Source organism: Lathyrus oleraceus, chromosome 1 (assembly GCF_024323335.1).
Source record: "Lathyrus oleraceus cultivar Zhongwan6 chromosome 1, CAAS_Psat_ZW6_1.0, whole genome shotgun sequence".
NCBI classification, from domain to species: Eukaryota; Viridiplantae; Streptophyta; class Magnoliopsida; order Fabales; family Fabaceae; genus Lathyrus; species Lathyrus oleraceus.
Window position 1 is genome coordinate 453,246,887 of NC_066579.1, and position 14,726 is coordinate 453,261,612.

General features: G+C 34.7%; 1 protein-coding gene across 1 annotated transcript; it reads right to left on the reverse strand.

Annotated features, from left to right (window-relative positions):
• Window positions 1-1,554: 1,554 nt before the first annotated feature.
• Window positions 1,555-5,299, reverse strand: LOC127083837 (heat shock 70 kDa protein, mitochondrial). Its single transcript, XM_051024177.1, has 6 exons — window positions 5,003-5,299; window positions 4,075-4,142; window positions 3,888-3,966; window positions 3,234-3,800; window positions 2,518-3,138; window positions 1,555-2,384 (listed from the first exon to the last, which is right to left on the reverse strand). Exons 1-6 carry the CDS (start codon window positions 5,078-5,080, stop codon window positions 1,761-1,763), a joined length of 2,037 nt encoding a protein of 678 aa, XP_050880134.1. The 5' UTR covers window positions 5,081-5,299; the 3' UTR covers window positions 1,555-1,760.
• Window positions 5,300-14,726: the final 9,427 nt, after the last annotated feature.

Sequence of the window (14,726 nt, forward strand, 5' to 3'; positions counted from 1 at the left end):
GGCCTGTCAAGACCAACTCGTTTGGAGATACTAAAGGATGAGCATGCACAACTAGATCATGCTGGATATGTTTTATCTAGGTGTCTTCACATAGTGGAGATTGTGCATGTAGATATTGACAAAGGTATCTTCCATGATGAATCTGATGTGAGACAGGTACTAGGTGTCATCATGACAAAGACACAAGGGACATTGATGTACCAGAGACAACGTTAAAGGGTGTGATTGATGCCCGAGGAGACAAAACTGGCAAAGGAGACAAGGGAGGTAGATAAAAGATAGTCAAACATACACAATAATGTTTTAATATATAGTAGTAGTATTATGATCTGTATTTTATTTTGACGATTTTACTACTTTATTGATCTTGATTATATGATATTTTAATATTTATTGATATTTTATTTATGTATGATATTTTTTTACCATCTAAAATTATACATGTAAATTTTTCTATTTTCGATCGTATAATATGATTTAAGCATTCATTTGAATACATATAAATAAAATATAACATCAATACATATAAATAAAATATAACATCTGATCCAACTCAAATGTATAATAGTTTTTAAGTGTGTATATTTTAAATTGTTACGGAGATACTCTCTGAAATATTTCAAAATTCATTCAGAATTTATAATATCCGGAAATGTATCTCCGAAAGCTAAAAACATTTAAATAATTTCGCTCGGTGACTAAGAAGTATTAAGAATGGATTAAAAAACCATCTTCTTTATTCTCAAATTTACAATATCACCTAATTTAAAGCCGTTCTACAAAAGTTTTAAAAAAAAAATGGAGTACATAGGAACAAACATAGTTAAACTCTTAACAATGTACACGCATGCAAAAATCTATAAAGAAAATAGAGAAGAACAAGTCAAATATATTAGAGTGAAGGATTATAATCTTGGTCCACTCTAAAAGAAAAAGTGAACAAAACATATCCAACGAATGAGATCCATTTTCCACCCCCTAACTAGTAAATTGATGGCTAATTAATTCGTCAATCATTCACCATTTTTTAATCTAGTTTCAGTGCTACTCAACTCGCATGTACTAGTATGTTGGTTTTATTGGGTCACTTCATCCTAGTTGCTTAAATACAAAAAAAAGTTACAACTTGTCTTCTCTTGTCTTCACTCTGTCCAATTTCTAAACATCAATATTCAGATTTCCTATTTTATTCCATTTGTTTTTTTTTACGACCCATGGGACTTCATCTTAGTGACATCCTTTGCAAAAGGTGCCAAAGTTTGCCCGTGAACAGAGCAGTAAGCGCTCTGTATATTCTAATAAGGGACACAAACTTGCTCAACAAGAAAGTTCAAATTGCATCTATATTTTTCAGATACTTTGTTCCTAATACAACCTTAGATCCACGTCAAAAAGAATGAATTACAATAACATGTGCACTACAATATTTTAACTAGTACTACTACTTACCCTTTTTATATGTAATTCTACCCTATATAGCAGAAATTCCAAAAAAATTACACAGTCCTTCATGCGCAAAATAAAAAGAATGCAATCAACAAGCAGAGAATAGACTACTATGCAAAAATTTCAATATGATTATTTAACCAGCGTGATCCAACTCTCCAAGAACATTACATATTAAAAAGCCTTCAGTATAAATAAATAAAATCTTACCGTTAGATACCAAAATAAGTGACCATATACTCCTCTACTAAACTAAAAACAACTCATCTTAAAACAATTATCTAAGGAAAACCATAAAAAAACCGCTTTGAGTATCATTTCTTCACCTCTTCATATTCGGCTTCTGGAGCTTGGTCCCCCCCTTGAGAACCACCAGCTGAGGGACCGCCACTAGAACCACCTGACATGTGCTCTCCAATCTTGGAGACGGCTTTGTTAGCCGCATCAAGCTTTGACTTGATTTCGTCAATATTCTCCCCTGACATGGCACTTCTCAAATCTGAAATTGCATCCTCAATTTCTTTGGCCACTTCACTAGGAATCTTCTCTCTATATTCACCTAAGCTCTTCTCGATGCTATAGATGGAAGTATCCGCACTGTTTCTAATATCGATGAGAGCCTTTCTTTCTTGATCTTTTTGAGCATGTAACTCTGCTTCTTTCACCATCTTGTCAATCTCATCATCTGAAAGTCCACCAGACGACCTAATAGTGATTTGTTGTTCTTTACCGGTGGACTTGTCTTTGGCCGACACGGTAACAATACCGTTGGCATCAATGTCAAAAGTGACCTCAATCTGAGGCATGCCTCTTGGAGAAGGAGGAATGCCAACAAGCTCAAATTCTCCAAGCATTTTGTTGTCAGTAGCCATTTCCCGCTCACCTTGTAACACCTTGATACCTACTTGTGTCTGATTGTCAGCTGCCGTTGAAAAGACCTGGAACAGTTATATCACAAGTCAGGAGAACATTCAACCGCAACAAAAATACAGATTCATTGTCCAATTATTTTGGAAAAACTGAATACCCTTTTGAAGAAAATTAACAATCATCAGTAGATTTAAGGATTACCTGACTCTTTTTTGTGGGAATAGTAGTGTTACGGTTGATTAACCTTGTAAAGATACCACCCAAAGTCTCAATACCCAGAGAGAGGGGTGTTACATCCAAAAGCAGTAGCTCTTTAACATCTCCACGTAGGATACCACCCTGGAGTGCTGCTCCCATTGCAACTGCCTCATCAGGATTTACTCCTTTACTGGGAGACTTTCCAAATATCGCTGAAACCACCTCTTGGACTTTAGGCACACGGGTCATCCCTCCAACAAGAAGAACCTCGTCAATGTCCTTGACAGATATGTTTGCATCCTTCAAACAGCTCTGACATGGAGCCCTAGTTCTTTCAATCAAGTTATTTACTAGAGCTTCAAACTTAGATCTAGTCAATGTGATGTTCAGATGCTTAGCACCAGATGCATCAGCAGTGATGAAAGGCAAGTTTATCTCTGTCTGAGATGTTGAAGACAGTTCTATCTTAGCTTTCTCAGCAGCTTCGCGAAGCCTTTGCAAGGCAAGCCTATCCTTAGAAAGGTCAATACTCTCAGTCCTCTTGAATTCACTCACCAAAAACTCCAATAAGGCATTATCAAAGTCCTCTCCTCCCAAGAAAGTGTCACCATTTGTTGCTTTCACCTTGATACAAAAAATGTAATCAGTACAAACAAGCTTCTCATATTATTATTTCCAACAGGCTAAGAAATGATGACAGGGTAAATAAACTAGCATACCTCAAAAACACCATTAGAAATTTCTAAGATGGAAACATCAAATGTTCCACCACCAAGGTCAAAAACAGCAATGAGACCCTCCTTGTTGTTCATCCCATATGAAAGTGCGGCAGCAGTGGGCTCATTGATGATTCTTTGCACATCAAGACCTGCAATTCTACCAGCGTCTTTTGTTGCCTGCCTTTGAGCATCATTGAAGTAAGCTGGAACAGTAACTACAGCCTTAGAAACTGTCTTTCCAAGATAAGATTCTGCAGTTTCCTTCATCTTGGTGAGAACAAAGGCACCAATTTGGCTAGGGGAATATTGCTGTCCATTAGCTTCAACCCATGCATCTCCATTGGGAGCCTTAACAATCTTGAATGGAACCATTTTCATCTCTTTTTGGGTTTGTGCATCATCAAAGCGCCTACCAATCAGACGCTTGATACCAAATAGAGTGTTTGTTGGGTTAGTTACAGCTTGACGCTTGGCTGGTGTACCTACAAGCAGCTCCCCTTTCTGGTTGAAAGCAACCACCGATGGTGTAGTTCGTGCACCTTCAGAATTCTCAATGACTTTTGGATTCTGAAATGACATAAACAAAGTCAGCACAAATCCCATCAATGGAAAATGGGAACACATACAAGCAAATCCGAAGAAATAATGACTTACCTTTCCCTCCATAACAGAAACACATGAATTAGTTGTACCCAAATCAATACCAATGACATCATTTCCAGCGGGCCTTGAACTGCATAACAATAAGAGGTATTATGAGTAATTATGATATAAGATTAAAAAAGTGGCTTCTCTAAGAGGATTGCACTTTTACAAACAAAATCAAAACAACAAAAATCACCTGAATGGCCGAGACAAACTTGACCAACTGTGACTAACATATGCAGGCTTAGTACTGCCGTTTGTTAACTGCAAGCCAAGGTCATAGTAAGAAAAAGCTTCCTTCAGAATAATCAGCAACACACTTCATATAAAAAGTCAATCAATTACAATTCTATAGATACGCCATAATATCAAACAATTGTTCACATACTTTATCAAGATCCCAAATTCAAAAAATATGTAGCTAGCTTATGCTAGAAACTCAATTGTATATATACAGGCAAAAAGCAATTCCAATACTGTAAGATAGAAACCCATAGATTGACTGCAATAATAGCAATATCATTGGCTAACGACCAAGCCGGTTAGCACAAAAACACATAATTTATGAAACAAACATTAGTAGAAAACCAGCTTCTAACCTAAAAGATTAAATTCAGATATCTAATAGAAAACCAGCTTCTAATCTAAACTTCTGCAAGTACTTTAGCACGAAAATACTACTAGAAAACCAGCTTCTAATCTAAAAGATTAAAATTTAAATAACTACACCACAAAACTGGGAATATATTACAACTTATTTCGCTTGAATTGAAGTACAATAACTATATCCAATAATAAAAAAACACGTAAATCGTATTACAGAACCAGCTTCAAAAGGTTATCAAAGATCTACACTATAAAATTGGGAGTTATATTTCTATTATACAACTATATCCAACAAGCACAAAAACGGTAGAAAATCAAAAGCGAAACTAAATAGTCCAAAATTCAGACAAGCTGATCCAAAATTTGAACAGAATCATGAAATAGATAGATCAAAATAAAAACAAACAGAACATATTTCAATAGAATAATAAACCTTCAATAAGAGTAAAAGAAACAAAGCTAACGCGGAACAAATAAAAGCTGAAAATCAACCACAGAGAAGAATTAAGAGATGTTACCGAACGAAAGACGGAGTAGGAAGAAGAAGCAACATCTCGGCGGCGGAGAGAGCGGAGCAAGGCGGTGGCAGCAGCCATGGCCAGAAGAGGATGTGTATTGTTTGAAAATGAATATGAAAGAGAGAAGAGAAATGGTTTTTTTTTATTTATAGCAGGGTTTAGCTAGGGTTTTTGGAGATTTAGAAATGGAAAAGTGAATAGTGTGTTATGTTATTAACGACGTGCCCAGATTATTCTAGTTCTTCTGCTTACCAAAGAGAGCTGAAGAAGGTTCTAGATCGGTTAAACGGTGTCGTGTCACCAGACAAACGGATTATCACACAACTTTAAATACTTTCTTGTACTCGTAAAAAAAATACTTTTATTTTTTTAAATATAATTTTGTAGTTTTAATCTCTCAATTTAATTTATTTCTAATTTTTAATTTTTTCAATAAAAATTAAAAATCCATCTATTTTTATTCTATTATAAGTTTGTTTTGTCTTCCATCTCATTTAGGTGTCAATGATCTGACAAATCAATCGATAATTGAATGGTATTAAAAAATATCCGCATTTATAATTATTATTTACTTTATCAATAACTGTAAATTTATTTTATACTGTCAACCAATGACGATGATGTATTCCGCCAAATCAGACTGAAAATTTTAAAATACTTATATGACATGACAAAGTAATATATTCTTATTGGATGACAGTGTAAAACTTTTTTACATTGTCAGTGCATCACCATTAAACACTTATTCTATTTAGAAAAAAGAAAAAATATTCGAAATTTTTACAAAAATAACCCACTTTTTCAAAGAAATTTCCAAAATACCCCTAGTTAAAAAAAATCTCAAACTAACCCACTTTTAGGAGGAGACGCCAATTCAATTGGCGACTCCTCTTAAAAATTGAATGCATGCGTCAATTGGATTGGCTAGGGCATCTGCCCTAGCCAATTGGATTGGCGCCCCTGTGTATAAGTTGATAGGAGGCGGCAATTGGATTTGCGCCTCAGTGTAAAATGCATTTTTTTTGTTATAAATAGATGTGTTGTGTGAGTCATTGTTCCACGTCTCAATTAATCATTTGACAATCATGTTTGGTGTTCGTCGTCGATACAGAAATGTGATTTATGCGAGAGACAAACCTCATATGTTGATGTTGTTCTGGAACATCACTATGTTCGATCAACTGAAGAGGGAGTTGGTTCGTTGGTTAGATGGGAAAATACCATAAGGGAAAAAATTAGAAGTATTGAGAGACTCGACAATATCTTTGGTTAGGTGCGAATGAAGACTGATAAGGATGCTAGGGAAATGATGTTCGATCGAGATGACATCAATTTGATTGTTGTAATCAGTTAGAAATATTTATGTTTTCAGATAGCTTATTTTGTACTGATGTTTGTTGTGAACCTCGTTGTAACAAAAACTTAATGATATATAATGATTGAAGGTTACAGAAATACAACGTTACAAAAAGCTTAAGACCCGGATGATGCTCCTCGATTGGGACAATTGTTCTTGTTGTGTCCTGGTTGACGATAGATACTACATAATCTTATCATTTTATCTGTGGAATCCATTTCTGTCCTGATACATGTGCTATTTGACCTTCCTTTTTTCTTTCTACGCATCTCGTCGTTGTGCCAAACTATATCATCTTTATATGGAGGCCAGTATTCCTCCATTGGTAGTACCGAGAAACTTTGATTATATACATTCATGATGGTGACGGTCTTGTACACATCAGATAAATGGCAGTAAGCGTCTTGACGAGTATAAGCGCATGTTGCAATGACATGGGAGCAAGGAATGCGAAAGGCCTGGAATTTTCCACAATCGCACCAACTTCTGTTTAGTCTAACATCATAGGCTAAATTTGGTCTCCCTTCGTTGTGATCCATTGTTTCCTGCCCGCTAAATTTTTTCCTATGACGGTCAAAGACTGTTACAGCGTGTGTGCTAGCTTTGATGCTCTCCTCTTTCATGACCTTCATGCAACACTCATTGAATACTTGCCCGGACATTAACACCGCACTCCATCTTTCACCTCTGGTTGCGAACGTAAAAGCCAACCTATAATAGGCCGATCTTACCAAGGCAGTTATCGACAGATTTTGAATTCCTTTGAATACCTCGTTCATGTATTCCACAAGGTTTATTGTCATGTGGCCCCATCGACAACCTCTGTCAAATGCCCTTGTCCACTGCTCTACTGGTATGTTATTTAGCCATCTCCCTGCGTCTTTATTAGACAGTCTAATTTCATCACGATAATATTGAAATGACAGTTGAGTTAGAGCATACCCAACATTCACCACCTTCTTGCGAAGATTCTTATCTTTTATAGCACGCATGAAGTTTTGCGCAATGTGTCTGATGCAATAGACATGGGTAGAAGGAGGATCATGCCATCCATTGTCATGGTTGTTGTAGGCACTCTCAATGGCAGTATGTCTATCAGAAATCAAACAGAGATTGGCTTGTGGAGCCACATGCGTTCTTAGATGTCGAAGAAAGAAACTCCATCCACCATCCGTTTCACCTTCAACCAGAGCAAAGGCAATGGGAAAGACATTGTTGTTGCCGTCTTGTGCAACCGCCATGAGCAAAGTACCCTTGTATTTTCCATATAACCAAGTGCCATCAATTTGAATAATAGGTTTGCAGAATGCGAAACCTTTGATGCACGGGTCAAATGCCCAAAATGAGGGATCAAAACCTCGTAGTTCGTGGTATCAATTTCAAAGTGAGTGGATTGCTTTTTAACAAAATTTAAGTTTAACAAAGGCACAAGATGCCTAAAAATGGTTTGAATGAGTGTCAGTTCTTTTTGGCTTTTGAAATTTTCAGTCAAGTATAGTTAAGTTCATTTACAAATTTGATTAAGAAAAGAGTTTAAAAATACGATGGCGCAAGACCAAAGTTTCTAATTTGCAATAAAGTCTAAGTTTAGAAAATACAAACAAAGAAGAATTTTTAAAAAGAGGGAATTATTTTAAAATTAAATAAGCGGGGAGGAGATGAAGAAACTAATCCTAAGCACAAATTTAAAAGTTAAGAGTTGAAAAGATCTGACTAATGGACTGCAATCCAATAGACAAGAATGTCATATAGAATCCTAAATTTCCCTTGGACTTTAGAATCAAGCAATATTAATACACAAATAGCAAGATGAAAGCAAGGCATCAAATAAAGATAACCACATCAAAGCTTAGCAACTCCATGATCTTCAACAAAATTTCCCATGCATCAGATAACTTCCAAAAGTAGGCATTAGACACAGGTTCAAAATAACAACTTCAATATGATCATGTTACAGATGAACTCAAATGGATCTTCAACATTGTATTAGATGAATGTTCACTTCATAAGCACTTGGTTTCATGAAAGTTGGCATTGGCCAGGTCCTTTTGCATAGGGAATGTTGCCTAATTCTAAGTCCATTGTCTCAAATCAAATCCAACAATCCACACAAAATGTTGTTTTAGGATTTTTGTTCTTATTATGTACATTAAGGTCAAGAGACCACAAAAACAAACAAGTATATACAAACACATTATATCACAAATTATGGTCCAAGTGGGCAAAATGAAAATGGCATTGAAGTAAACAAATTGAATGGTATGAATAAAACTTGAAATTAAAGTACATAAAAGTAAATGACTTGAAATTAAATGTTAGTTGTTAGTTGATTAGAAGTTAGTATTGTTTTTGCCTTGTATTGTTTAAGTCATTCTTTTATAGGATGTATCAAGGTTCCAGACTCGGGTCCACGAATATGTCCATATGAATCCGATGATTCAACCTTATGTTGAACTCGCCGATTTTGGTCATATAAGCAAGATTTTGTCTTGGTCCGTAGATAACAAATTCATTCTAGCTTTATGCGAAAGATGGCGACCAGAGCCACACACATTTTGGTTCCTAACCGGTGAGTGTACCGTGACGTTAGAAGACGTCTACATGCTTTTGGGACTGTCCATTGAAGGTAAGGTTGTTAATGGTAAAACCAACTATGCAAATTCAATTTGCATGGATCTCTTGGAGACTGATTTGTTAGATGATAACGCAAGAGGTCAAGGTATACTACTTTCACGCATTAAGTCGTACTATAATAGTTTATACTTAGATGAGCATTCTACCGAAGATGCTCGAATAATAAAAACTAGGTGTTACATTATGCTGTTAATTGGCTCGTTTTGATTTCCCGAAGGTAATGGTTCTAACATGCATATTACGTATTTACCTTTACATAGACATGTAGATAGAATAGGAAGTTACAGTTGGGGATCTGCTTGTCTAGCCTATCTCTATAGCTCCTTGTGCAAAAACTCACACAAAGACACATCTACATTTTCTGGATGTGCTGTTTTGCTACAAGCATGAGGTTGGTCAAGACTACCGTCCATAGCACCCGTCAACAACAACCCTTTCACATTTCCGTATGCACAAAAGTAAGTTGTTTAAATTTCTATATCTTTACTTACTTCTTTAAAAATTATTATCTTTAACTAATATTTTTTGACTTTTTGGTGTAGATGGTCTGCACGTGGTATGAGTTACAACAGATGTCCAAGACACTCTATTACTCAGTATCGCAATTTGTTGGATCACCTTCGACCGACAGACGTAAGTATAATAACTTAATTATTTCGTTATATTTTGTTAACTTCTTCTACCTAGATTATAATCCTATCTTATTTCATATTTCAGTTCATTTGGCATCCATACCTTAATTTGGATCATGACCATGAGGTCAACGCTGAAGACGCAACCGTATGGACTGTATGCACGCCGATCATACGGTTCACAACTGTGGATATGCACAACAGTGATAGTGTGAAGTTGCAGTTCAGTATGCCCCCAACATCCCAGATCCCCCAGCTAGCCTAGGAGAATGGCATCTACGCAAAGTTAACGACCAATGGAACTTCAATCCATGGCAAAGCTTCGCAAGATCGGAGTGTTGCAAATGGAAGCATCGCCATGACCATGTCTTAACTGACGCAGTCATGCCAACTGAAGAAAAACCAAGTCGTACTTATATGACTTGGTACAAATCGGTTGGTTTTCAGTTCATTGCCGAGGATATCTACTTGTACGACCCACGCCAGATGACTTACACACTTGACACCTCAACATCAAAGCCCCAACAACAATGTCAGACCGAATACACACAACCCCCTGTCCGTCAAACATTCCGTTCAACCAACACACAAACATACAACCAAAACATGCCATACACCTAACCCCAATACCAAGAGCATACCACATACCACCAGTAACAAATTGACCATCAACCTGAGACCCAACATCGCTTCGCACCCACCCCATCACCCTACAAAAGTCGTCTTAGCCAGAACACTCAACGATCATTCAACACCAACCGCTTATCCTCCTACCATAACCAAGAAGCACAAACCTCATAAAACCAAAACATCCAACAACCCTATCTCTACCAAACACCCCAACAACCTTTCCTCGACGCATCGTTCACACCCATGTCTCCCTTCAACCGTCCCGGTCACCCACCAATGAGTCAACCACAACCCAACTTTTCTGGCATGGGTCATAAGCTCAGCTACGACGGTACACCATCGATGCATACTGGAGATTATGTCGACTTGTATGACTACCTTAACAGGCCTTCTCCTGTAGTTGGTAGTGGCGCTCCTGGCCCCTCAGATGCTCAAACACCGGTACTGAATCATCAACGTGGGTTAGGACCACGGGTTAGGGTAGCTAGAGGGTGTGGGACCGGAGGTCGGTTAGGTGATCCCGGTCATCACCATTAGGTTTTTTTGTGTAAACGGAAAATTTTATTAATATCAATTGGTCTTATTTCAAATTTATCTATCACGTATACCATTTATAAAAAAAAATTGCATTTCACACTGAGGTGTCAATCCAATTGGCGCCTCCTATCAATTTATACACATGGGCGCCAATCCAATTGGCGCCTCCATTCAAGTATTTAAGAGGAGTCGCCAATTGAATTGGTGCCTCCTCCTAAAAGTGGGGTAGTTTGAGATTTTTTTTGAAATTAGGAGTATTTTGGGATTTTCCTTAAAAAAGTGGGTTATTTTTGTAAAAAATTCAAAATATTCTATTTAAAAAAATATAATAAAAAAAATTATAAAATTGAAATATTATTTTTCCTAAATTAAATCTAATGAGAATTTTAAATTTTTAATGTAATTAGTATTCAGAAACCCTAAAATTGTATTTGCGTTTATTCTTTTATCACCATTTTCATTTGTTTGATCATTCTCCTTCATTTTTTTTATTTTTTTAATCTCATTGATTTGCTATTATGTGACTCTCAAATACCTAATTGGTTTACAAAGAAGAAGAAATAAATGTTAGGGTGACATTAATGATTTTATGGACCAGCGTGAACCTTGAAATACAATTTTATATGGTTATTTTAAAGTATGAATGTTAGATGATGAATTGCTTCCTTCATTTTTTCGACACTTACTAATTCAATTGTGCACTTGCTTTTTTTTATTAGAAATCACTTGTTTAAGTATCTTGATTTTAATTCACATAGGTCTGGGGAAAAACATGTAATTATTTTTGACTAGTTTAACGATGAGATAAACAATTTTATAAAGGATATTATAAGATTTCAAAAACATAAATGATAAGGTAATGCATATTATGAAATGACCCGAAAACAAACGAAGATGAGTTGAAATATGAAGATTAAAATTATAGATTTTTTTTCTTTTTTTATCTTAAGTGTTTGTACTTTTATTTATCTTTGTATTAGTTTCAATACATATTTTAAAGGAATGATGATGATTAGGCTGTTTATAAGAATGCAATGATGTCAAAAGTGTCTTGTAATGTTTAAGATGTTTAGGTTGTTACATGTCACGTTGTTTTGAAATTGTGTCATGTAATATTAGCTTAATTGTGTATGTTAACTTTTCAAAGTAGATATTGATGTTGATTTTATGCAATTTTTAAGCTAATGCATTGAAACAAATGATTTAATACAATGTTAGGGATGATGCAAATGCATTTAAACAAATTATTTAATACAATGTTCATGCTGATATTGATGCACTAAAACAAATGATACATAATTGAACTGCAATTGCATAAAATTAATACACTAAAACAAATGGCGCATTGGAAAAAATATTGATGCAAAAACTAAATCCAAAAATTAGAAAAGAAATTGGTGCACAAAACTGATGCACATATTGTATCACTAAAATTGCATAGCATATAACACTACGAAATTATATATTTCTTTCAAAACCATCATACATAATCAACAACAAAAGCTACATAATAGTGAAACAATCTTGTGAATTTCATATATTTCAACAATCGTATAAAATTTTATATAACTTCTACAACCTTAAAACCATGATTTCATAACAAAACTTCTTCATTAAATCATTGCAAATTGATAAATACTCATCATTGAGTATTTACAAAGAAAATTATGCACATTATTCAGTCATTACAAAATATCAATATGCTCATCATCTGGTCTTTACAAAATAAATTAAGTTCATTATTGAGTACTATTTACAAAATAAATTAAGTTCATATTTCAGTCTTTACCTCATATAACTCATGTTATCTTATGCTCGTGAGTCTTAGGTTTTTGGTGATACTGTGATTCTTGATCTATTATTGTCTGTCAATCATCATTTTTTTCCTTTGGTTTCTTTCCCTTGCTAACTTTCTTGTTGGTCCATTAATAACCTTTTCACTTGTCCATGTGATTTTTATTTTTGTGATATAGTAAAACAGTATAAAATATAATAAAAGTTGATAGTAAAAAACAATTGAAATAGAAAAAGTTACATAATGTATATTATTTCCACTAGAGTTACTTTGTATACCGTCTCCTTCCCTTTAAGAATAATTTATTGACATAATTAGGGCAGGACAACGAACCGGGTTGGCGATTTTGGGCTCAAGGTTCACACATTTTTTAAACTTCACTATTTTGTACAAAATGATTTTATTTCTTGACTCATTATTTGACTTGTTTCGATTCTTCTTTGGACGACCAATAAATATTTTCATGACTAGAAGATTAATCGACCATAATTAAGAATAATTTATTGACATAATTAGGGCAGGACAACGAACCGGGTTGTCGATTTCGGGCCCAAAATCCTCACCCATCCCAACCCATGACCGAGACATATAAGCATGTTTCTGCCCATTTTCTTAATCGGTTTGAATAGGTTGGGTTAGCACGGATCGTGGGTTTACACACAGTTTAAATGAGTTATTTGGTTGATTTTTTATTGAACCCAATAACACATTTTGAGCTACAAATTAAATCAAACATAAATCCAAATTTATAAAAACATAATTGGATATAATTGGTAATAATGCTTTACTAAGTAGAGCGTTATGCACAATTCATGTTTTATGTTTCTTCTTACATGATCCAAAATTAAAAACAATAGTTATTGCTACATATGTTACTTTCTACACCTTCAGTTGATATTAAACATTTGATTGTTTATACATATCCTGCTTCTTTCACTGCTCTCATTTTCTCCTTCATTTCTACAAGCCTTTCTTCTATTCATTTCATCATACATTTCCTCAATCAAAGTTTTCTAGAGTAGAACATGCGCAACTAATCAAAGTATTTATAATCTTCAATGTTATACCTCAAAGTCCAGCCATGTGAGACATTAGGAAACATTTTCACAAAACTATCCATTTGCACAAACAAAAGGATACGTGAAAGATAAATATGTCTTAAAGGATATATATGTATAATGGTAGATAATTACAAAAAGAAAGGAGTCCTAACAATGATGTCCATTAAATCTAATTAGAATCAATAACAGATGTACTTCAAAGCATACAACAATGTAAACAGAAGACTAAATTGTTATGACAAATAATACTTGGCCACTAAAACAATTTTCCCAAACAAATAAGTAATAGATTCCTATGAGAATTCAAATTTCCTATATTGCAATTTAACCCATTCGCCAATTAAAGTTTTCAAAATAATGTTACTTCTACTTCTAAAATGGCATCAAAACCATAAAATTAGGGGAATGAAGTAATAATAAAAGACAACCCTCGCGCACTAACAACTTCTACTTCTCCAAAAGCATCAAATGTGTAGCAACCACTAGGGACAAGAACACGAACGGGTCTTGACTAAATCATTTACCTTTGTGAAAGTCACCAAATCCAAAATGTGAAACAATTATCAATTCAAGGCACAAAATATATATTCTTCATTCGGCCAATGATTCGTGATAAATAAGTCACTATGACTCCAAAAAAATAAAAAAAACATAGTTAAATTGAAAAATTGAAGAAAACAAAACATTAAGTATGAAAAAAAGAATAAATTAATAAATTAATAAAATTAATAAAATACATCGATATTTTTCAACCTTTCGCATTAAATATTTCAGCGTCTTGGCTGCTATATGAGGTGATGACTTAACAAATCTATCAGCATCCCTACCACTAGTTACAGATAAATGTTTATCCTTTGAACCCTCATTTACCATCAAGTTCAATATGTGAGCAAAACATCTCATATAAAAACACTCTCCATCCCCCGTTAATCCATTCATATTTGCTATTTTTTTCTTCAGATATGTCACGACAACATCATTTGTAGTGGCATTATCAACAATTATGATTGACACATTCCTAATCCCCCAATCCCCTAACACTTCTTCAATCTTCCTACCTACTGTCTCACCCTTGTGG

What these genes read in the sequence shown, in the direction of transcription:
- LOC127083837 (XM_051024177.1), bottom strand. Translation starts at nt 5,080, where the DNA reads ATGGCTGCTGCCACCGCCTTGCTCCGCTCTCTCCGCCGCCGAGATGTT. An exon ending in CCTACTCCGTCTTTCGTTCG is followed by an intron (nt 4,143 to 5,002) that starts GTAACATCTCTT and finishes CTTGGCTTGCAG; the next exon opens with TTAACAAACGGCAGTACTAA. An exon ending in AGTTTGTCTCGGCCATTCAG is followed by an intron (nt 3,967 to 4,074) that starts GTGATTTTTGTT and finishes ATTGTTATGCAG; the next exon opens with TTCAAGGCCCGCTGGAAATG.